The sequence below is a fragment of the Zosterops lateralis genome, assembly GCF_965231275.1.
Source record: "Zosterops lateralis genome assembly, chromosome: 10".
Taxonomy (NCBI): domain Eukaryota; kingdom Metazoa; phylum Chordata; class Aves; order Passeriformes; family Zosteropidae; genus Zosterops; species Zosterops lateralis.
The window spans coordinates 15,188,041-15,212,844 of NC_139770.1; the positions used below are offsets into that span (position 1 = coordinate 15,188,041).

Consider the following 24,804-nt stretch of genomic DNA (forward strand, 5'->3'; position numbering starts at 1 on the left):
GAAAATAGATGTTGCCCATGTTGTCAAAAGAGAATTTTAGAAAAATAAAAATAATACTCAAAACAACACATTCTTCTCTGTCATACACAGTGCCAAACTGTGCATTATGAGACTTCTGAATGATTACTCTGAATGATTCATGAAACACTTAACATTATGGATCTCACTGATGCACATCCTGTTGGGATTAGTGACACCACAAAATTTCTAAAAACTAAATAATCCAATGATATGCATACATGGTGTACCAAATTCACAGATCACAGTATTGCAAGACATCTTGAAAAATGCAGCCTTGCAGCACCCAATATCACTGGGAATATCTGATTCTAACACAACATTAAATTCTGGTTCTGTCTATACATAACTTCTTTCTAAATGGCAACTTAAAACTCAGTTATGCACTGGAAAACTTACAGCCATTTCAGAGTGCTGCTTTATGGCTCTGAAGGATTTTTGAAACAGCATTTCTATGGACTTGAGGTATACCAATTCAGGACAGAAGTTTTATGTCACTGTCACTAACAGGTCTCTTCAAGCTGTAATCAAGTGGTTTTTGTGTCACTTGTGTGTGTTTTTTTTTTTTTTAAAGTATATAATAATAAAGTTTTCGCTCTTGGTTTCTTAAATATACTAGCCTAATGTATTTATTACTACTGTGAGGGCTTTCTGCAGGTGGGAGCAATGAGAAATAAAATCAATGGATGTCAATAGTGGAAGCAGTCTTGTAAATCTGTGCCAGGACATCACTCTTCTCTCAACTTCCTCTGCTTTTCACCATCTTTCAGGATTATCCTTCTCAATTAAAAGACCAAGTCAGAATTCAGCTTATATTGTTTTAAATTATTTGACAGAAAGTCTCCATTCAAAAGGCAGACAATTTTATGCTCATAATTCATGAACAGAATTACCCACTAATCCTAAGTAACACTATTCTTGATTTTTCATTTGAATATTAAGTATATAAAACACCGGAAAAGCAAATTTAAAAGGAAAAAAGAGCAATTCTTTTTCTACTCAGAACAACACAAAGTATTACCAATGTATTACTCAGCTGTGACTAAAACACTTACAGTATTTAAAATTTAAGAGTTTGGAATGTGCTATTAGGTTATAAATAAATACCAATGCCCTGTGCTGCACATGACAGACCTGAGTACAGAAGACATTGGATCTACAGGTTTTCCTCCTCTAAAACAGACCAGTGAGTTAAGTGTCTAGTTAAAAGAAGTCCTTGAGTTCAGTAGGAGGTTTGCTGTATGAAAAACAGAAAATGAGGCATTGGCAGCCTCCAGGACTCCAAGGAATGAAGTAGTTTCCACTTCCACTTTAGTCAATGGAAATTATGGCTGGATAGATGACAGTGACCAGCATGTGCAGGATCAGGTTTAGAAGTTGTGCAAAGAACAACTGCCTATTTTCTTACCACAGAAAATCAGCAGGAGGCATCTCACGAGTAATACACTTCACCAGTAGCAAGTATTCATAGCAATATTCCCAAGTAGTTCAATTTAGGTTGCCGTAGAATTGAAAAATAAAAACACTTCAAAATTTGCATGAGAATCAATAAACATTTGAACTTGCATACATAACCTTTTCACCATTACATCACTTAATAGTATAATGCATTTTGCAACTTGAATTAAAATCTATATTACACTGAAATAAATGTCTTGTAAAAAGTCAATTACAAATTGCTTCGGTCTATCTGTAGCTTAATTTATCACCAAAATACAGAAAAATCATCAAGAAATCTGACATAAGTTTAAAATTGTCAGAAAGAATGTGTACTTACTTATAAATTCATTTTCTTTGTATATAGTATTATCACTTGTAAGATTACACTTAATGATAATAAATTAATGCTTTATTCCATTAATTTGATGAAATCTTATCTTCACTTCATTGAAGTCACTTTTGCAAAGAGTTTGATCCTGTTTTTTTTTATTTCCAAGTGATACTTAGAGCTTTCTTTATATCTTAGGACAATTTGAACATATTACAATAAACCACCCAAAACCTAACAGAATTTAACAGACAGACTGGCTAACCAGTAAGATTCCAAGTTTGACAGGGTATATGAGCTCCACTGTCCAAGATTACTTGAAAATTAAAAAATCCTTCCTGAAAACTGTAGAACAAAGAGGAAATGTTAGTAGAAATAACAAGAAAAAAAAAAAGAAAACCAACAAATCATTGTATTCAAAACAGTAATCAGTCATTTTCAGAAGCTGTTGCCTCTTCACTCTATCACTGCTTTTTGTATTTCAGAATTTCTATTCTAAGCTTCTTGGAGAAATATGGTTCTTCATTTGATACATCTCCAGTAACACAAAAATATCTCCTTTCTTAGAGGAAAGGAAAATAATACAGTCTATTCAGCTGGTGGTCCTACATAGCCTGTCAATGTCACATTACAGTGGCTGGCTCTTCTCAAACAGATGTACCGAATTTCTGAAACAGAGTCAGAATATGGAAAGTTCTGAGGTGGTTTCTACTCTTTTTGGTAATGATATAATTACAACAACAAACAAACTCCTGACTTAGCTTCCCCTCCGTTTGCATAACTTCCAGAAACTACTCTGTTGGGATCGTTCAGTTCGTCAAAGAGTCCTGTTTCAATGATTTCTTCCTGCCAGGGTATAGGGACAGCACCTGTCGCAAACTTTTTGAAGAACTTCTTGTCTTTGTCATCAAACTCAATTCCTCGTATTTCAGAGAAGTCAGCAATGTCTGCAACATCTTTGGCATAGACAACTGATGGATCTGGCACAAATGGAGGGTCAATAAGGTTTGCCTCTAACCGGTGGAAATTTATCGTTTTGAAGAAGTTGTGTTTTCTTGGGTCATCATCTTCATTCCTGCAATAAAGCAAAAGCTTGTCCATCAGTGTGTTTTGCTCTCAAAGCGAAACAGGGGTGTCTGTGTTTTGTACACAACAGTACTTTATATATATATATATATATATATACATACACCCCTATTTATCTATATCTATACCTAGGTATATAGATACCATGCAACACAATTCCTATTTTCCTAACCAAGGAACACTGCATTGCACATCGTAAGCCGAGAAGCTGAACACATTCTGATCCCATTACTCCTTCCTGCACCTTTCAGGGTGAATCAGCCCAGGCAAGGTGCCAGGCAGGAGCTGCAGAGTGCTGCATCTCGGATACCCCATCCAAAGCTACACTTCCACCAGAACTGAACTTACAGCAGGGTGGGGAGGGGCAGTATAGGATTTACTGTCCCACAAGGGAAGTTCAGTGACTGGCTCTCTATTTATAGGATAAAGTATCTGTACTATAGGGTAAGAATACGTATTAAACTCTAGAATGGGATATATTGGGTTAATACATCTAAAGACTGATTCTGAGCAGCAATAGTCTGAATAGGAAGCTGGTGACAAATGTGTGCCACTGTCACAAACAAAATCCTTTATTAATATAGTTAAAATCCAATAATAAAAACCAGAAAGGACTAAATAATTGTAAATGCTTAAGTTAAATAAATCTTACAAAAAACAACTGCAGACTTCAGGGAGAGCTTCAGCTGTAAAAGAACTAGTGAATTGTAGACCTAGAGAGAGACTTGTGGGATATTTTCTGGTGATAAAAATCATCCAAGCTTCAAATGTGTGCTTGTTGAAGCATGACCAAAGACCACAGCTTTTGAACTGTGCCTGTAGTGCCAAGGCATGCAAAGTCTGAATTTAGAATTATGGAGAAAGGAGGAACAGAGAGAAGCACTGTTTTTTGCACACCTATGCATTCTTTGTTTAATGTATTCATGGGTACACTGCTCTTGAAAACAGTAACATAGGAAAACCAAATTTGTCTGCGTTTTGGCCTCAGAAAATGGTTGTTCCCAAGACATTGTTTTTTTCTTTTCCAACCTCCTTACAAAATCAAACTTAGTAAAGTGTAAGCCCTCATGTATTTCTAGACAATGTTCTATGAATAAAATGTAAGGCAAACCTTTGGCAAGTCTTTTTATCTTTGGAAATGTACAGAAACACCATATAGAAGCAGATTTGTGTGATTATGGAAAAATCTTTATTTTTTTACATCTTAATTTCCATGCATGGAGAACAGCTCATCCAGCTTGGCACTACTGCCTGTTCCTCATGCTGCCCTGCTGTGCTTCTGGCCTGCCTTGGTGCTCCCTGGGCACAGCAGAGATGAAACCACCAGCTGCTCTTTTCAGCCCCTTGACAGAAAATTGTCACTTTGCACCTCTGCTGCCCAGCTCCTCTGAGCAAGCCACCACCAGCCACTATCCACTCTACACCACCATGAATGACCAGGATGCCATAGCCTGAAGAATGATGGATGCTGCCATCCAGGCATGCTGGGCAATGAAAAATATTGTTTTCAACCTCAACAGATTATGAATGTACAGATTAAGGATCTTGACTTCTGCATATCCATAGGCTTGCAAAATCATCTCCTATCTTACCTAGACAGTGATAACCAAGTACTCGAGCAACCTGACATGATTTATTCACATTCGCTGTTAGCCTGAAATGCATTTCAGCTGCTGTTCAAATTAACTGGTGTCCTGGGACACTGGTGAGCCAGTAGTGCTGACTGGGCAGATGCACTTGCAAAAATCTCCCTTTACTTTGCTTTTCCTTTCTGTAACACAAACCAAAAAGCACTAGAAGCTGGTGGAGGCTTCAAAATGGATTACTGCAGTGCTCTTCCTCCTGAAACCATAAAAAGTTAAAAAATGTAAAGCTACATGAATGCCATCTACTGGAACTGAGACATCTTCCAACTAGCTGGAGATGAACTTGAGCCCATCCTCTGTGAACTGCATTTTTATGTAACTTAAATAGGAAGAGCAAATGAACTCACATGAAGTTGGTCAATTTTGTATTCTTCCATTAAAAAAAAATCACTTTACAGGTTTGAGATTTGAGATATCAATCTCAAAAAGCATGAGTGGAGAGAAGGGGTTACATCTTTCCAGAGTTAGCAAGTGAAATCACACCTTCAATAGAAGAGTGGAGTGTTTTAAAAGGTCAGGTGTACAAAATAAAGCTGTCTTTGAGCAGCTTTAACTTATGCAACAGGCACTGCTGTGGATAACCCAAGCTCTTGTTGTCCTTAGGAGAATTACAGTACTAATCTTTACATAACACACAGCTGTCCTGAATAGTATCACCCCGTTTAAGAGGTACGTGCAGGCTTTTATTCTATATCATGCTCAGGGTATACATCCTATTGTTTGGCTTCTCTAACTATGGCACATCAGAGGAAAGGTATCTTAAACAGCAGAAAATTAAAAATACTATGGGTTGTAACCTTTCTGTATACATTTCTCATTTTGCAGAGAAGTTATGGAACATCTGGAAAAGGTGATATGGTTACAGTAAGTGAATTGTCTGCTGCTGGTTGTGTTTCAGACTTGATGAACAAACTTAACCAAGTCACTGACAATTTCTAAATTTCATTTTCCCCTACTTTGAAATTTATTTACTTCACAAAGTGCTGTGAGTCCACATGTCTGCAAAGTATGCTGACTTTAAGTTAGAGTGCTCTGAATGTTTTTGTGTTAAATTTACTTTTAAAGTAAGCTTTTAAAACATAGTAAAATAATATAGATTTTGTATTGCACATACTCCCATGTGCTGCTGAAAATAACTTTTTTCTGCTGCCTGGCACAGTTGCTGGGAAAATTAATCAGGCACAAGCATAGCTGTCTTCATTCAGCAATAGAATATTAAGAATATGTGTATTTATAATCTATTATCTTTCATTAAGAGTTAATTCTTTCAGGCAAATGTTTGCCTAACATTTTGAAAAACTGTTCCACACTGTTATGAAATATAAATTTAGAAGACTATCTACGCATTGATTCAGTGAGATCCTTTGTCTATTCCACCTTTAGACCTGAAAAGCACCTGATACGTACAATTGTATTCACAGATGATTCAAATCATGGTCCATTCTAAAGATAGGTATTACTGGTTTCCTATTAATTTTTTACATTTTTATTATATTTCTTTAATTTGTCTCTATTGCAAATGTAGATCTGCCATCTGTCTAATTAGAAATGCACTCTATTATTTATACACACAAACACACATATCAGAGCTATTACAAGTTAAACATTACAAGGTTTAGCTTTGCAATTCTCTTCTTATTGAACAGTTCCTTGAAACTGCTAAGTCACAGACATATCTACCATTCTTCATCAACCCAAAGCCACCTCTGAAGGGCCCATAAATGTTTTGCTTTACAGGAATTTGTGCCAAATATTCTTCTTCTCCCTGGGATGAGTCAGGATGACCAGAACTTCTAAAGCATTTTTTTTAAAGCACTTGAGCAGAGCAGAGGGGTTAAGATCTCTTCAGTAAGAAGCCAATGACGCAGCTTTGCAAATTAGATATCTGCAGGGAAAAGAATCCATCCACATTGCAGATTTGGATTTCTGCCCACATCATTCCAGTAAGCAATACAGCCTAATGTTCTGCACTCAGTCTGCACTAGCAGGGATGCAGGTATCCACTGGAATATCCTTTATCTTTAGCAAAGAATGCATAAGAAAACCCCCTTTTGACCCTTCCTCCCACAACTATATAGAGTCTAACACAGAAAGTAACAAGAAGGCAACTCCTATGAGTCATATAGAGTGAGGACAGATGATCACACTATTGCAACAACATTCCTTACATCCATATTAACTTCAAAACTTTCCACCTCTTTCTTCCTAGAAGTGAAAGGGAAAATTCATTACTCTGCAGAAAGTGAAGATCTAACCCATTTTGTGCAATAAGTAAAATAACTATATTGTTTGCAGCTTTAATCTCTGTTGTACTGAGATGGAGAAGGCATACCTGCTTCCTAAACGGTCCTCTTTTTTCTTGGCCAAAAACAGCTTGCAAATATCTTTTGCTTCCTCTGTGAAGCCGGCATGTTCAAATTTCACCTCATCTTCCAGAGTTCTTCTTCTAACCTCATCCTTATTGACCTTTTCTTTGTAATCCTTGAATGGTGTTCGCCCAGCAACCATCTCATAAATAGTGCACCCCATAGCAAACCAGTCCACGGGATAGCTGTAGTCCTCTTCCTTCAGGATTTCTGGAGCCATGTAACCATTTGTACCAGCCTATTGCAAACACACAGACAGATTTACTATACAATTTACATTTACAATGTCAGTAGTGAAATGCATACAAACAAACAGACTAGTCTACAATTCTTCCAAAATATTAGTAATTCTACTGATATATTTTGTATCTAGAAACTCTGACCTTTTTTTTTGATCTAGAAACTGTGAGGTATAACTTTTTTAGCACATGGACCATATCTCTTTTTAAACATCTTGGCACATAGGAAAACTGTCTTAAATATGCTTTTCAAAGGTGAAATGTCAGTGCAATTTCTACTTGGAAGTGGTTTATTTTTAAATTCGTGGCTAGCTTGCTTTCTTCCTCCATTTTATTCTTTTTTTGTTGAAGATATTCTTAGTTTTGTTGTGTAAACACAAATAGCAATCAGTTTGAAAAGATTTTTAAAAATACAAAAATCAGGCAAAACAATCACTGTGCAATGGCTATAAATGGTCCAACACAGGGCTCTGCTGCCAGTGAGAAAATTTTCAAGCCAGTAGCTAAGTTGCAATGAGGAAGTTCTCAGCCACCTCCCTCTTGGTTTCTGGATAAATGTTCTACCACCAAGGGCCAAGAAAAACTCTTAAAAACCACTGTAGGAAAGTAAACCTATAAAAATTATAATTCATAAATTACACACATTTGGGCGAAGGAACAAATTCATACTTCTCAACTAAAAAAAGATGCCTGAATAAAGACTATTTACAGAACTAATGGCCCCTTCTCTGAGAGAAGAAATGGCCACTCTTTGAGAGGGGCATCTGCCTGCTTTCTTCCCAACCCAGGCCTGCCACTTTCCCCCTGGGGGACAGGCTGCAATGTCTGAAATAGCTCCTGCTGCCTCTGTCCCCAGGGAGCTGACTCACCTGGGAGGGAAGTGAAGGGATCAGCTCTCTCTGCTGCACTGTTACATGACTGAGGACGTGGGATTTCAATTGCAACAGCATTTTCTCAGCTGAACTCACATTTACTACTGTGTCTCATGCTTTAATTATATGTATTTACCAGAAGCAGCTAACAGTGATAACCATGTCAAAAGTTGCTTGAACCTCTCACATCTTTTTTACATACTGGGACTGATGTATTACCAGTATAACAATTTAAAATAAAAAAACCCCGTGTCTGTGCAAAAGCCCACTAAAGCTTACTCAAGATGGTCATTATTACTGCTATCAGAATACATCAGTGACAGAGATTCACTCCAAAGCAAAACAGTCAGAAACAGGTTCATTTGGACAAATTGTATTTATAAAAAGCACAGCTCAACAGATGAATTTTATTTTATGGGGTTAGATTTTTACAAATTTAGGCACCGTGCTTCCAAATCAGGTCTCCCCACGAACTTCAGCTTGTGTCACTACACATTATGACATATAATGTCTCTACTGTAAACAATGTGTGCAAGAGGGAACATTTTAGCATCAATTAAAACATAAACCTAACAGACAGAAAATTAAATCCACTTTATTTTCTCTCTTTGTAATTTTTTTTTTTTTTTTTTTTTTTTTTTTTACTATTAAGGATATAGAGCAAAATCTTCCATATGGTTGAAAAACAGAAATGAGATGAGAAGAACAAAAATATCAGTCAGGTTGAAAGCAAAAGGAAAGGTTAAAAAAAGTGAACAGTTGCCTCCCTCGCTAAAGCCACAGAAGTACAGAGGAGCAGCAAGGGCACTGACATCATCCCACAGGCAATTTGTACTGATTGCACTGGGTTTTTCTAACTAAAAATATTGAGAGATAGATACCCTGACAGTATTACATTTTTAGTTATGATTACTGTTCTGTTCAGGGAAGGGGACAAATACTCAAAACATGGACCACAGACCCCAGATCCATCTGGCTTCAGAAAAACCTGGAAGGAGAGGAGAGGTTGAAAGTAGCAGAAAAATTTTTATACAAAAGCTTGCACACAGAGCTCACTGTGGATTAGTAAACACAGTTCTAAATAGGTTTCTGGAATTTTCTTTCTTTTCTTTTTTTTTTCTCCTTCTGGGAAGCAATAAACATTCTTCTTTTTACTGAGATGAAGCTGGGGCACTAATGCCTTGAAGAACTATTGAGTCACATTATCATCAAAATATGCCCTGACAGCACAATATGGTCTTTCTGATAAGAGATTACTTTGCTGCAACTTAGCATCATCATAGAGAACCTGGATACATCTGACATGAAAAGTCAGAAATCTACTGTCACAGATGTGTCTCAAGGCAGCTCCTTTCAGACCGCCTCTTTCCTTCCACTTGTGTTTTCTCTTGCAGTGGTTTTTTTAAAGAAGTAGTTGCCAAGTAACTTCAGTCTCTTCCATAGGCATTTTCAACATACCCTCCAGCAGGACACACCATCTGGAAGAACACCATGCTTTGATATGGTGCTGGTGTTTCTCAAGAACAGAGAAAGCAAGGCCATCACCACAAACCAAGAAGACAGCACAACCACAGCTTAACAGAAAATGGAATGGAGCAACAACAGCCTCCCTTCAGACTAAAGTGACAGGCTGTGGATGAGCTTAAATGTAAACAAGAACTAAACTTCAACATTCTAAATTAGTGGCACTGAAATCTTGAGCTGTTACTGAGTTAATCCAACTCCATCTGAGGAAGTCTTAGAAAAGTATCATTCCTCTCATATGCCAAACCATTTCAATTCAGAATTTCATGAGAGCTGGTTTTCTCATAGAATTTCATCCAAACTTGAATCTAAAAACAAATCTCTCCCAACCCTGAAGCTTTCCTTCTATTCACAATGAAGGAATAGGCTAAGAAGCAGGAATCTAAACCTAATCTCACAAGATTCAAGAGTTAAAACCTACTAAAATACAACAATTATATAGCAGAAGCAAACACATTTCTCAAGTAGCGAACAGGGATTTTTAAGGGGAAGAAAAATAATAAGGGGGAGAAATACATAAATCTCTATTTTTATCAAAACAGGAATTTGAAGAAAGGAAGAAAAGAGCTTTAAATTTTAGTATTTTCCACCTATTTCTATATATGTGTAGTTTTGGCAAAATCATTTGGGAAGAAAGATGCTAAAGCCTGTATTAGAGAACACACACACAAAAAAAAAAGGAATTATTGAGCACCTGGATGAACACGGATCCTTCAAATGAAGATTTAATTCTATCTTTGGAGAGTAGGCAGCATTAGAGGGAAGGTAATACCTAACATCCCTAATCATTATGGAGAACAAGATGTAAAAATCAGATCATCTTTCCAGGAAAAGAGATCCTACGGCAACAGGAAAAGCAGCCTCAATAACCTCAGGAGAGGTTTCTCTAAGGAGGTAAAACAGAAGTTTTTGTGAAGGGAGTTTTTAAACTGTACAACTCTCACTAGCAGTGAAATCTTGAGCAGCAAAAAAATAATGTTTTAGGTGGAAAATGTATCCACTGATTCTCAAAGCAGAAGTGAATGAAAGTAAATAACTCTTGGCAGGCTGTGGAGTAAATAAGTATACAGAACTATATTCTGATGCAAAACTATATTCTAGTATAAACTATATTCTAGTGCAAAAATGAAAAAAAAACCAAAACGACAGAAAGCAAAGAAATTAAAAGCTACCACAAAAGATAAATGCATTATTTTTTGAAGGCATTTATTTCCCACGGGCTGGTATTGGATATTTAATTCAATTAGAATAATCTGACCATGCCTCAGAACAGGTATCTCCAAGTATGGGATACTCATATGTCTATCACACAAAAAATTACTAGGTTTGAATGATTTTGAAGATGTTTTCATTCAGTACAGTTTATAAGTAAATTCAGAAGCTGTATACTAACTGAAATCCACTTTTTCTTACTAGATCTTACTTTACATGGATAAATTTCACTCTTTTAATGGAAAGAGAAAATAAAAACCTCATACTCAAAGTTAATTCCTTTGTTGTCAACTCTACACTACTAGAGGTTTTGACTGAGACCAAGCGCTTTATTCTCTTCTTTCCTGTATAATTCCTGGTAACACAAGGAACCATTTGAACATATGTGTTAACTAATCAAGTGATCTTACAGAGACAAGAACACATAATATTACACCTTCACCGACCTGGAAACAATAAAGGGACACAATAAATAAAAATATCACAAAGAAGACAAAGAATGCTATATTATCCCAGCTTTTTACTAGAGCCAGAAATCTTCTGCCATTGTAGAGGCACGGGACTTTTTGAAGTGTAGTCAGTACAACACTAGCTACATTTTGCTTGCTCTCCCTCTAATATTGTCTTTTCTGATAAGCAGGATGCCTTACTTGCAAATGCTGATTGAATTATAAAAATAGTCATTATATTTCAATTAACTTTTAATTGACCCGCTTCTGAAAAGGGTTCATAGATCTATTTTCCCTTTATTTCAGTATCTTGAGAACAACCCAAAAGACAATTTTTCAGTAATCCTCTAAAATGTAATGACCAAATGCTGCCCTTGGCTACATTAGCAAAGAAGTTCTGTTGAGTGGAATTATTGCTTTGAGTGTGATTTGACAGTGCATAGTAGAAATGACTCATCTGAAAGTATACAAATGTTTCTTTTGTGAAATGCGATCCTGCATAAATTTTTCAAAGGTCACATAATTATAATCTTTTAGTAATTCAAGATGTGATCCTGAGAAGCACTTAGTGCACTCAGATCCCAGCATAGTCAAAGGGCACTTGGCACAGCAGAGCTCGGAGCAGAACCAGTCCCTCTGACTGCCGTCCAGCCCCTTCAACACTGCCCCTGTGCCAGCTTCCAGCAGGTGCAGGCAAGAGAGGGAGAGAACTCTCTGGAGCTTTCAGCAGCACAGGAACAGGCAAATGGGGAGGAACGGGATTTAGATCCTTGCTACCTTTTCCCACAGATCTCTGCAAAACAAACTCAATTGATATAACAAACCAAACAGTAAAGCAAATCAGAATGTCTATCTTTTGTTTGCCATGGCACAAGAACTGTTGAACAGAGGAAAAAAAACAAGCTGAGTTTAGCTCCATCAGCTGTTTCCTGGGGCTCGGTCCTTCCTTCCTCCAAGGGGTGCCACTGCCTGCTTTGTTCTCTTGTCCAGCTGTTCCTCCGCTCCTTCAGCAATGGCCTTAATAGACCCTGCAGGAATGCAGGAACAGACCACAGAAATCTCTTCCCTGCACACAAGCTGACAGGCCCTAGATGTGGAGAACAACACTGATCTGCCTCTGTCACTCACTTCACCATCTTAATTCTTCTCTCAAGAGTCGCTGTGAGGAGGAACAGAGTGTAATTTAAATGAGTTACACAGAATTGCAGTTTCTCCACAGTTTCTCCCCACATACGTGGTTTCTTGTTCATACAGTAACAAGAAACCAGCTGACCCAGTTAATAGGCAACTTTTCTTTTTTTTTTAAGAAAATAAAATTAAATAGGGCAAAAGGCACCCCAGAAAGTCACACAGAATAAAGATTCTGGCATATTGTTAATGCTTAGCAGAGGGAGGGACCTTCCAATGGGATGGCCCATCATGAATTGTTGGGATTCAGAAGAACACAAGGAGGACTCTTCAGAGTAGCAGGAGAAGATAATGAGAAAGACAATATTGGAGCTTAGTTGAATCCTTAGCTTAGCTTAATCCTACATGCTTACCCAAAATTCAAGACTAAACTTTTTTTGATTTTCACATAAGAAAATAATTTTCATAGGGAAAGCTGTGTGCTTTAAAAAAAGCCCACACAGGCAAAAGCACAAAAGGGACAAAACAGATTTTTGCTATATTAGAAAAAGGAGAAAATATGGTGCTGGGTTCAAAGTCACCAACTGGAATAGTGAAAAAAATCCAGCATTGGTTTTTAATCTTTTAAGCTTGGCTATCAGTAATCACTGAAATGAAGGAATTTGCACAACAAAAGAGAAAGCCAGTCTGTGCAGTTGAGATGCGCGTGTGTGCCTCCTTGGGAAGAGAAATAGACACAGATAAAACATGGTTTCAGCTTAGATTCATGCTGTATGGAAGTCAAAGGGATAAAGGGCTTGAGAAAGGACAATCCATTAACTGGGCACCAGTTTTAACTTTGGATTCTAGAGCAGCTCCCCGCTTTCTTCCTGCATGATCACATGTAAACCTTTGCCTCAGATCCCGACTGAAGAGAGAACCTGTTAACACTCCCACCTCACTGAAGTGTCATCAGAAGACATCAGAAGGCAGACAGAGAAGCAATCAGAAATTATAGGCTGGAGCATTTAAGACAAACAGAACACTTGGTAGAGTCATAAGCACATAATTAGAATTCAAGAATTACAAGGGTTCTCTAGTCTTCCTAATGTGATTTTCCCTTTAATTTCCTTTTAAATTTCTCCTGATTGTTTCCCATCTATAATGCAGAAATAATAATACTTCTGAGATATTTGTGGTTTCATTATTTATTAACCACAGAATATTCCATAAACAGTGTTAATAAGGGAGAAAATTCTCCATCTACTTAGCTCTGTCTGTATTTTATGAAGCTCCTCATAATGAATGCAAATACTGTCTCATGGCACCATGCATAGACTGCTTCCTCAGAAAAAGGGACATCAAAGAGAAATCTGTGTTTTGTGACAATTGTGACTGAGGGGACAGGACCACAGGCTGCCCTGGGAAGGGCAGAGGCCCTCCAGTGTAGGCACAACCACTGTAGTTTAGGCAGTGCAAATGTCAATGAGGCCTGGAGAGTTACTGCTGATCACTGAAATCCACGGGATTTAATCCACTTTATCTTTCAGGATTATGACTGATGTTGGAGGTACCATTCTTTAAAATGTAAATCCAAGGAGATGGGTACTGGCTGCATCAGAGCAATGGCCCACACGGCAAATTCACTGTCTGTGAATTACATTCAAACAGATGAATATACAGGGAAGTCTTTTAGAGCCCGGGGAGTACGTTGAGACTTCTCTATACTTTCCTAGACTCCAACTATTTGCAGTTCAAGGGCTTCCAGAGACAGAAATGGTTTCTCTCAAAGAAACGTTTTTCCATCAATTGTCCACTCTCCCCTTGAACCTAGATAAATTTGTAGAGCCTACAAGACTTTTCGCAAGAGTGTCCTGCAGCTTAACAACACTCCAGTTTAATATCTGCTTTAAGAACTACCCACCTGCTACCTTTCACTTGTAGATTTTAGACTTGAACAATGGGCAAAACCAAGCCCTCAGTTTTCACCTGCATGTGTCTGCAATTCCAGGATTTTACTTTGTCTCCTAAAAAAACTAACTGCATGTCTGTTAACTGAAACTACTCATGACAGCAAGTGGAATGTCACATGTGGTCCAGCAAGAACAGAAGTACTGCATTCCTCACCATCTCACAGCTTAATGTTTCTGCAATACCGCTTCTGGTCAAAGCTGTCAAATCAAAAGTTCAAAGAATTACAGTGTCAGCCAAATGCTGCATTTCTTATCAAATGAAATAAAAACATCTTTGACTACAATGAGACAATGTGTGGTCCATTAGATGCTTTACCCAAGGGATCATTCCAGCAGGTACACTTTTTATAGAAAATGCTATAGCATTTATTAACTGTCAGATTAAGCTGAATGAGGAACAATGGTAAAAGTCATGCTGAGACCTTGTGCTACATCAGAAAGGGCTCCAATGTCATTCCCTGACAGAAAAAATGGATGGCACACTGTGGGTAGGAAAAGTATTTCATGGGACATATTGCATTCTCTTAATTTGAGATGACTACAGTATCCTTTCTGCCATATCCAAAACTGCAGGATTCAGAATGGTCCCACAAAATCATTTTTGTTCCTTCCCTCTCATGATCATGCATTCATATAATTAGCTTGGAAAAGATTCTAAGATCATTGAGCCCAAATGTTAATCCAACACTGCCAAGTCCACCACTAAACCGTGTCCTTAAGCCCCACATCTACACAGTTTTTCAGGATCACCTCCAGGGATGGTGACTCCACTTCCCTGGGCAGCCTGTTCCAGTGCTTGACAACCCTTCTGAGGAAGAAACTTTCCCTAATATCCAATCTAAACATCCCCTAGCACAACCTGAGGCCATTTCCTCTTGTCCTATCACTAGTTAACTGGGAGGAGAGTCCAACTCCCACTTTGCTACAACCTCTTGTCAGGGAGTTGTAGAAAATGGTGAGGTCCCCCTGAGCCTCCTTTCCCTAGTTCCCTCAGCTGCTCCTCACCAGACTTGTGCTCCAGACCCTTCCCAGCTCCACTGCCCTTCTCTGGACACACTCCAGCACCTCAATGTCTTTCTGGTAGTAAGAAGCCCAAAAGTGAATTCAGGATTCAAGGTGCAGCCTCACCAATGAGGAGCACACGGGAACTGCCCTGGTTCTGCTGGCCATAAGCCAGGATGCCACTGGCCTTCTTGCCCACCCAGGCACACACTGGCTCATTTCCATCCAGCTGTTGACCAACAACCCCCTTTTCCCACTGAGCAGCTTTCCAGTCACTCTTCCCCAAGCCTGTAGTCTGCAGGGGGTTGTTGTGACCCAGGTGCAGGACCTGCTACTTTGCCTTACTGAACTTTGTAGAACTGCTATCAGCCCATCAATCCAGCCTGTCCAGAGGCCCCTGCAGAGCCTTCCTGCCCTCCAGCACATCCACATTCCCACCCAACTTGGTGCTGTCTGGGAACTCGCTGAGAGTGCACTTGATCCCCTTGCCCAGATCATCAATGAGGACACAAAACAGGGCTGGCCCCAGCACTGAGCTCTGGGGAGCCCCACCAGGGACCAGGTGCCAGCTGATGTAATTCCATCCCCCAGCACTCCCTGGGCTCGGCCATCCAGCCCATTTTTACCCAGCAAAGAGCTCCTGTGCAAGCCATGAGCAGCCAGGTTCTCCAGGAGATGCTGTGGGAAACAGTGACATGGGCTTTACTACAGACAAGACAGACACATCAACAGCCACCTCCTCATCCACAGAGCAGGTCATCCTGCCATGGAAGGAGATGAGGCTGGTCAGGGAGGACCTGCCTTTCCTAAACCCACACTGGCTGGGCCTGATCCTCTGGTTGTCCTGTATGTGCTGCATGACCACATTCAGTACGATCTACTCTATGACATTCTGTGGCACCAAGGTCGGCTGACAGGCTGGTAGTTTCCTGGATCCTCCTTCCAGCCCTTCCTGAGGATGGGCATCACATTTGCTAATGTCCAGCCAGCTGGGACCTCCTTGGTTTTCTGGGACTGCTGGGAAAGCCATGATGGGAAGTGCCTTGGCAAGCACTTCTGCCTCCTCCCTCAGTACCACTGCATGGATCCCAACTGGCCCCACGGAGTTTTGTGGGTAAGGCTGCATCGTGTAAAGTACCCATCAGAGATTAAAAGAATCTGAAACACCTGGCATGATGACACACTTCATAACAACTGCGATTATCCAAATTTTAAAGAACAATGTTCTGCTAGTAAAAACATGGTCAATTTTGCATGTCATACTTCAAAATGTGTAAGCAAAACAGCAGCAAGTTCCTCTAATCCAGAGCAAATGAAGAATTGTCATTTTTCAAAGTGCAAAGGAAGAAGAAATTTTTACAGAATCTTATCCAATAAGAATGCCATGTGATAATGAACAAAGGTCAACTGTAGAATAGCTTGCTGAGTTATTTTTTATTTCACAAGTCTAAACCCTCCTCTTGCTTTTCAGCTGCCTTGAAATTAAACTGCAAGTTTCAGGAACATCTAAATAGATTTCCTTGTGTTTTCCTAAGAAATAGAATCTTATAATAAACAAACATACAGGAGGGCAAAAGGACATTTTGAGTAAGATTTTAACCACAACATGTTTTTCCTATAAAAATATTATGATGTCCTTCAAATATATAAAACATAGCACAGGAAAACTATGAAGAAGGCTGAAACCTCTGAAGATATGAATGCACTTTTATAAATACTACAAAAATATGTTTATGTTATTTTTCACAGTTATTATGTCAATATTTAAGCTCTCTGGCTCACATGCATCTGCACAAAACTTCTTCACAATTTACATGCCACAACTGCTTTTCACAAAAGCCATAGCCAGTAAGGGGAGAAAATTCTTCCCTAAATAAACAGCAAATACACACTAACTTCTGGAAAAATGGAATTAACTTGGGATAGAAGCTCCTCATTTTTGTCACATGCAAAAACCCCCTAGGGCTAGAATCCATCTAGTGTGTACACTTTGCCTGTGTAAAAGCCATCTTTGCAGGCTCTCAGTTTCTCCTTATTGTCTATTTCTTCTAATTACGTAAGACAGAGAAAATAACAACATTTAAAAAGTCATCATTTTAAGATACAAACTAGTTCCTGCAGGGTCTGATCAACACATCAGATCAGATGCAACAGACACATTTACAGGAACTCATAATGACATTTAAAGTCCTGAATAGTTTTATTACCACTGGGTAAGAGTTTGTTTCTGTTTCCAGCGATGTCAGTACGAGCTCTGCCTGAGTAAATGTGCACAGACATAGTTCTTGGTAGATTGCACAGGTGCATGTAGCTATCATGAGAAGATCCCATATAATCCATGTATGTTTAATGGAGGAAAATTACATTGTAAGTAGCTTTCAACTGTTTTCTACTTTTATTTTCAAGACTGTTATTACTCAAACTTGTGTATTTTAATTTTTTTGTGATTTCTCCATTCTAGGGCCAGTTGGCACTTCACAAAGGCAAATCAGCACACTTAGTGAAATTAAAGTTTTCTAAATTCTGTGATTATTATTGTATTGATTACTGACAACTGCAGTATTAAGTTCAAAGTACATTCACACAGAAAGCTGGATGTTCCTCCTTGCTGCTTTAGCAATTGAAAAGAGGGGGAGAAAACGAAGGCTGGGTATCCAGCTCTTTCGAGATCTTTGTAAGGAGCACTGTTTCTGAAAGCAAGGTACTTTTATCTGTAATAGTTATGAGCAATTGGTACAGAGCACACAAGTGCTTTCAAAAGGAGTGTATGTAATGGCAGTACTTAAAGGATACCAAGGCTACCTCTTCAATTACATAAGTATTGAATTATCAGTTGCACAATGCTTTTTCTAAAGCATAAACACACTTTACTTTTTATTAAGACCAGGTTGAAGTCATCCATCTAAAGTTCAAGGAACCTTTCTACCCACAAAGAACATTTCTTTGATGAACAGTACATAAGCATTATAATTTTGCAGAAACCCTCAATGAAAACTTGGAAAATGTCTAAAACGGGAACTCATTAACAAGCTTATTACTTGTGTCATGTGATAACCTAATCACCTAATGAGATTTACAAAAGGGATTAATGGATCCTCCAGCTGACGTATGGGTGATGTGCATTTATTCATACATGAGAGGACAGGAATTTTTTTCTGCTTTGAAAAAAGAACAAGTTTAATTTTTAATGGCTTATACAGCTATGAGAGGGCACAAAATGTTCAGAATTCATTAAAATAGTGTATTTTTTGCAATCTTTAATGAAATTAATACACAGATAAATCCATATGTTATATACTATAGATCAGTAGTAATATCTCAAATTAGTGACTGAAAATTGTAGGCCTTACATTGCCAGTTCAACTCACCATCCAAAATCTAGAAACAGGTTTATGATATTAGGCATTAAGATATCAGTACGATACAGATTTGGCCTGGAAGGAATATATATTCTGCTTTGGCTTATAAAAATGCCCTTATAAAACCGTATCCACAAAATGGTGCAATTGATTAAATTTCATTTGATAAACCTGTCTTGGAGCTATACATTCCTTTGGGTGAAAAAAGTGATATGTATAGGTTTGGTTAAGTGATAACAATTTGGCAGTCATACTCAAAAAGCATGCTATAATGTAAATAATTTTAAGTCAGAATGTAACTATGATTAGTAGACAAAAATTAATTTAACAGCACCGTTTTTCTTTTATTACAAGAGTACATGGTGAAGCTTATTTTAAGTTTTGGAAACGTGTTTTTTGGTCTTCCTGTGTACGACTTGAATATTGATAATATCATTTTTTAGAAGCTTTCAAATATGACTATTTTACAGACATGCAAAAAATTTACAGGACTTATTAATTTTACTAATTTATAGTTATGATATGCACACAGAAAAAAAGTATTTTTCTTCCATCTCCTATTTCAACATAATGTATGAATAAAACTGCCTTTAACTGAAATTCCTTACAATACATTACAATCACGTAGCACAGTCTTCATGGCAGTTTTTGCTCTAATAAAAGCACCCATATAATGGTGAGTAGAGCTTCAAAAAAAACCCTAAAAGAAAAGGCATTAGCAATTTGATGGCCGTCATAGAAGGTGAGGAGGAACAACCACCCTGTCTAATATTGCTCTGAGATTCTACCCTAATACCAACAGAAGTGGTTATGTATTGCTACAGACACTCTTTAATTCTGAGGGTATTTTCCTTCTGCCAAACATCACGTATTTACAAGTAAGAAAAACTGCCCTTTGACAAAACTATTTGTTCTGATCATAGTAACTGCAATCTTCTCTAACTTGCAAAGCACAGTAAGGTTTATACCTTTGGGTTCACTGATGAAAATGACATTTTTCAAACAAAACAACATTCTCATTTCACATAAGCTCTACTGAAAAACTTGCCTTAGCTTCCACAGAAGCTGTATTTTTGTATCCAAAACACCATGCAGTTTAATTTTTTAATTATTTACTATCTATAGATACAGCAATTTCCACATTCTCTTTCAGTGAGAACTAAAACCACTCATAGTACAAACTTCTTCAATTGCCAGGAAAAGAAAAGATCTTTCAAAATTACTGAATTTAACAACATCAAAAGAGGTGCACTCAAACATGATGTAAAAGGCCTTTAGTGGGTCCTCTCTTCTACTGAATTTCTAATTCTACTGAATTTCTATGTTAAACTTGGGGACTTTAACATAGACCCATTTGCAATGTTGCTTCCATTTCTTCATATTCTTAGTGTATTTCAGACACATTCTCTCATTATACACATCTTTAAGCTCCAGATACCTTGAGAGAAATATGTCTTTTTCACTTAAGCTACCAGTTAAGCTTAATATGTATTAAGAATACACATTTCTTGTGGAAATCTCCTGACTTTATTACAAATCCAGGTTAGTTTGCGATGACCAGAGGCATAGCTGAAGTGCTGCACAATCTAATTCACACAAAATCCAGTTGGTCATCCATCTTTTTCTTCCTACACATGTAGACAGGCAGGGACATTTACAAACTGTCAAGTCTGCTAACTTCTTCAGGAATTAATTTGTGAGGGGAAGGAAGGTTGGAAGTCATTTATTATGCAGCATTTATTATTATGCACACTTGCAATACCATCAGTAGCATCACTTAAGAGTAATGTGTAAGAAATTGTATTCTCCTAGGAGCAAAAGTGGAATACAGAGGAGTCATATCTTTGACTGCTGTTCATTAAACAATTTGTTACATCCCTGACTGTGCAATATTCCATAAGGCACAGAGCTCTCCAAATTCTTTGGTTCAAGAGCTTATCTTAAAAGGTCAAGTAGATTCTACTGTTTCTGTGCAAAAGAAGTTCTTTTACCACATGCAGCAGCTAAAGAGTTAATAAACCAAATCTTCTTACGACCTGTCTCTCAGAATGAAATAACTACATTAGGTCTTAAGCAAAGAATCAATTCCGGGGAATTAAGTCTTGGACTCATAAGGCATTAGAAATAAAATAGCTTCACTTCCCACTGCCTATGTTCAAAGAATTTGTACTCACCCTCTGAGTGATGCTTTTTCCCTCTTTGACTCGCACTGCCAATCCAAGATCAGACAGTCTGCAATTCCCATTATCATCCAGGAGGACATTCTCTGGTTTCATATCCCGGTACAAAATTTTGATGGAATGGAGATGCAGAATCCCACAGGTGATCTGAGCTGAGTAAAAGATGATCCTTTTCATTTCCAAACCCCTTTCTCCCACATTGTAGATGTGGTATTTCAGATCTCCTCCATTCATGAGGCTCATAACAAGACACAGATGGGTTTTGGTCTCATAGGCGTAAGCTAGTGTGACTATGAAAGGGCTGTTGACCTGCTCCAGGATCTCTTTCTCCAGCAGTGCCATCTTCTCTCCACTTTTCTTTTTCAACCTTTTCTTATCCAGTTTCTTGCAGGCATACATCTTGCCAGTATTTTTGACCTGGATGGCACAAACCTAGAGAAGATGCACATGGAAAGGTAACTAAGGAGTTTTACACAGAGACTGGAATATCAAGGGTAGTAACAGGCAGGAAGTGGGGAATCACTGATGCCTATTAGTAGCTGCTGATGCTAACTTCTGTGAAGAGTATACTACCACAGAAAACAAGGGAAAAGCAAGTGTGCAATCAGTTCTGTTCTGGACCAGCAGTAGCTTGTGGCTCTGATGCAAAGGCTCTTGAGGATGCCACTAGTAGACATGTATTAGCAAATAAAAAGGAACAAGGACAAAAAAATTTGTAATCATGAGAATAAGTAGCATATAAAGATTGCATCTGTACAGTTAAACTGTTGACTCTCAAAAAACCTCCATACTGTAGTTTGGGAACAGATCCCAGTGTGTGCTTTTCCCTCAACTGCAGCTAGGAATTAGTTGGGAGTGTGTGAGATAGCAGAGGCTAAGATGTCAGGAGCAGACCAATAGTTAACTACATGAACATTATGCAACATTATTACATTATCATTTGTAAAAAAGCCTGCTTTTTTTACTAGCATAGATACAGAATATAAAAGCATTAAAGTAGCTTTTTACTAACAAGAGCCTCTATCACAGTACAAATAACCCAGCCTGATTTCTGGAAAATGGGCAATCTGAAGGGGCACATTTTACATATCTTCATACAATGGCTTAATCCACTGCTCTTTGCAAACCCACCTGCTAGTCTTGAAAGGGGAGAGATGACTCACATCCTTAAAAGTACAAGCTCTTACCTCTCCAAAGCCACCTTTACCCAGCACTCGGAACTCAGAGAAGTATTTATCGGTTACTGGTTGCTTCTCAAACACTTTCCATTGGATGAATTTGTCATAGAATGGGCTGTTCTGGAAGTCCTGGAAGGGCTTGTCTTTAACAAATACTTTGGTTTCCTCCTTGGCCAGCTGCATGATGTTCTCATAGTCTTTTGCAGCAGCTGCTTTGCATTTGCTGACCAAGTCAGAGCTCATGAAAGACAGATAGCTTTTGGCGCCTTCCTTAAGAAAATTGGTGACAATATTCTCCAAGGTACTGTTCTTGACATTGTCCTCTGCCAGCTCCCAGTTTGACACCTCATCCAGGAAGTCCCTAACTACCAAATATTCTGGCACTGTCTCTAAGAAGTCTCTGAAGAATTTCTTGCCAATGGGCTGCTGTTCACAGATGCTGTCAAAATCACCAGCAATGGACTCTCTATGCTCTTTGCAGTCCTCTATCTTGGGCAGTGCGAGGCTCTTACGCCTCTTTTGCATTTCCTTGGTGTCTCCTTCTCCACTCTTCCTTGCCTGGAGGTAGGCAGTGTTGGCAATCAGGTTGTCGAGCCCCCCCATGTCACACATCTTGGCAAGCCCTTGGGGTGGCAGAGCCTGGTTCAGACAAAATGAGTAACTAGCTCAGGAGCTGAGCTGTAGCTGCACTGCACTTCTCCCTGCTAGTGGTGTGTGAGGGCTTCTGAAAAACACCACAGAGACTAACTGCTTTTGCATTAAATACCTCTCAAGGATTTTCACTAAGTACCTTTAGGTATAGGCACCATTTGTGGAAAGTGACTGGTAAGAGGTTTCTCTGTAAGAAGCTTTGAGTTTGCTATGTATAGCTGAGGGATGACATCCTAGGGATGGCAAACCTTCCCACTGGCAGTACCAAATGCACGTGGTTCAGCTGGTGTTTTTCAGAATGGGCCCTGATAACCTTTAAATGTACCAAGATTCCCTCTATATGTACTGTGCCAGGCTTCTGGGAACATGCAGAGATTCCTGGCTGCAATACATTCACTCTCTTTGGCCACAGTCAGCAGGAACAGGCCTGGATCTCCCTCAGTCAACACCGAACACCAGCAGACTAACAACTGGTTTTGTGAAAAGCTTTTATCACAAATCTATGCCTAAAAGACCTTGACAGAGATGAACATGAGATGTTGAGCTTTAAACTACCACACTATTCAGTGCTTTGAACATTCACACCTCCAAAACTCGTTACACTCAACATCAGTGACTGAGCCCCATAGACAGTTCACGCAAACCCTGCTGCCTCGCATGGCTCTGTCTGAGCAGATTACACGCAGAGGCTAAGAACTGCCGCTGGTCTAAAAATAATGATCCTTATGTATACCAAACAACACCGTTCTGACTTCTCCTACCCACAGGAAAAAGAGATACTTCAAGTGAACAGCCAAATCTTGCCAAGACACTTCCATATGTTGTTTTGGCCCCAGTTTATCTTCCCTGCTGAGCTTTATAACAGAAAGTGGTTGGATGAGAAGGTGGCAACAGCATATAGCTGAGGTGACATCAACAAAGGGACAAAGCTGATTACAATCAAGTGAAGGCAAATTCCACCTGACTTCACTTGCTGGCTGCCTACCAAGAGGCATTTTTTCCCTTCAAAAGAATAAAAATTGTGTGTGGCACTCACTAGGCTAAGCCCCCTTCTGCTGTGGGGTCAGGTGATTTGGCTGTTAAAACTTTCCTTAAATATAAGGAAGTATTATGAGAACAAGAAAAGAAGTAACACTGGGGTCAAATGGTACTCTTGAGGTCAAGGTCAAGTTTCTTTTTTCTTTTTTTTACCATCTTAGAGCCAGCTGAAGAGCTGAATCACAAGAACTAAACATCAAGAGTAATAACAGGCACCTTTCAGACTCCCTATAGTAAGTGTTAAGCTCTTCTTGGCTGTTTTTTGCCACTCTACAACCATGCAGTGTTTTGTTTTTACACACTTAATCCTGTCCGCACTGAATCCATTTGACATAAAATTCATGCTTGTACTCTACAAAACTCCCTTGGAGGTGTGTTTTTCTAGGAGTATGGAGAGGGCCATCCATTGCAAACTGCTGTGTGTGCACGAGAACAGGGGAAATGTAAGGCAGAGACTTGAAAGCCTGGCCAGTTCTGCCAGGTGAGAGCAAGCACAGGGCAGGAGAAGGTTACATAAAGGGCTCAACAGAGCAGCCAACAGTGTGGGCAACACTGCAAAGAGCCAACGGGAGCAGTGGGGAATTCTGCTGGTGGCTGTCCACAAAATGGGACCTACAGCAACACATTCCTAAAATAGCCTGGGTAGAGAAAGGCATCACAGGAGGTAATAAAGCTTTAATTTCCAGTTTGTTTTTTAAAAATAAAGCTTTTAATTTCTTAAAATTCAGTAGGATCTTTTTTAAGTTTGGCCAGAATAACCACTATGGCTCAAAGAGCAGCAAGACAAATGGCTGGTAGCTGGGGCCCTAAGGCTGAACTCAAACTTACACCAGCTATTGGTACATTCATGCCTAAGTAAATCAGGAAAATACCTAATATTTATGGCACCTGCATAAGATAGACATGTTTACAGCTCCAAAGACCATTCTGTTCAATTAATTAGAATCTTTCCCAGCTTCTATGGAACATAAATTTTCTCTAAAATAACATAACTTCATGAAAAGCAAAATCAAACAATATGATCATTCAACATATACTCATTACTCCAGTCACTTTTGAGATTTGCTTGCTGACTTATCCAAATCTGCTCAGCATTTATTAAACACTGGAGAAAAGTAGATCAGCATTAATCTTTT

At 38.7% G+C, this 24,804-nt stretch overlaps 1 protein-coding gene across 1 annotated transcript; it reads right to left on the reverse strand.

Annotated features, from left to right (window-relative positions):
• Positions 1–1,267: 1,267 nt before the first annotated feature.
• Positions 1,268–24,751, reverse strand: GRK7 (G protein-coupled receptor kinase 7). Its single transcript, XM_083868508.1, has 4 exons — positions 21,989–24,751; positions 20,796–21,233; positions 6,851–7,122; positions 1,268–2,861 (listed from the first exon to the last, which is right to left on the reverse strand). The coding sequence occupies exons 1-4, from the start codon at positions 22,589–22,591 to the stop codon at positions 2,519–2,521; spliced, it is 1,656 nt and encodes a 551-aa protein (XP_083724634.1). The 5' UTR covers positions 22,592–24,751; the 3' UTR covers positions 1,268–2,518.
• Between the last annotated feature and the right edge of the window lie 53 nt (positions 24,752–24,804).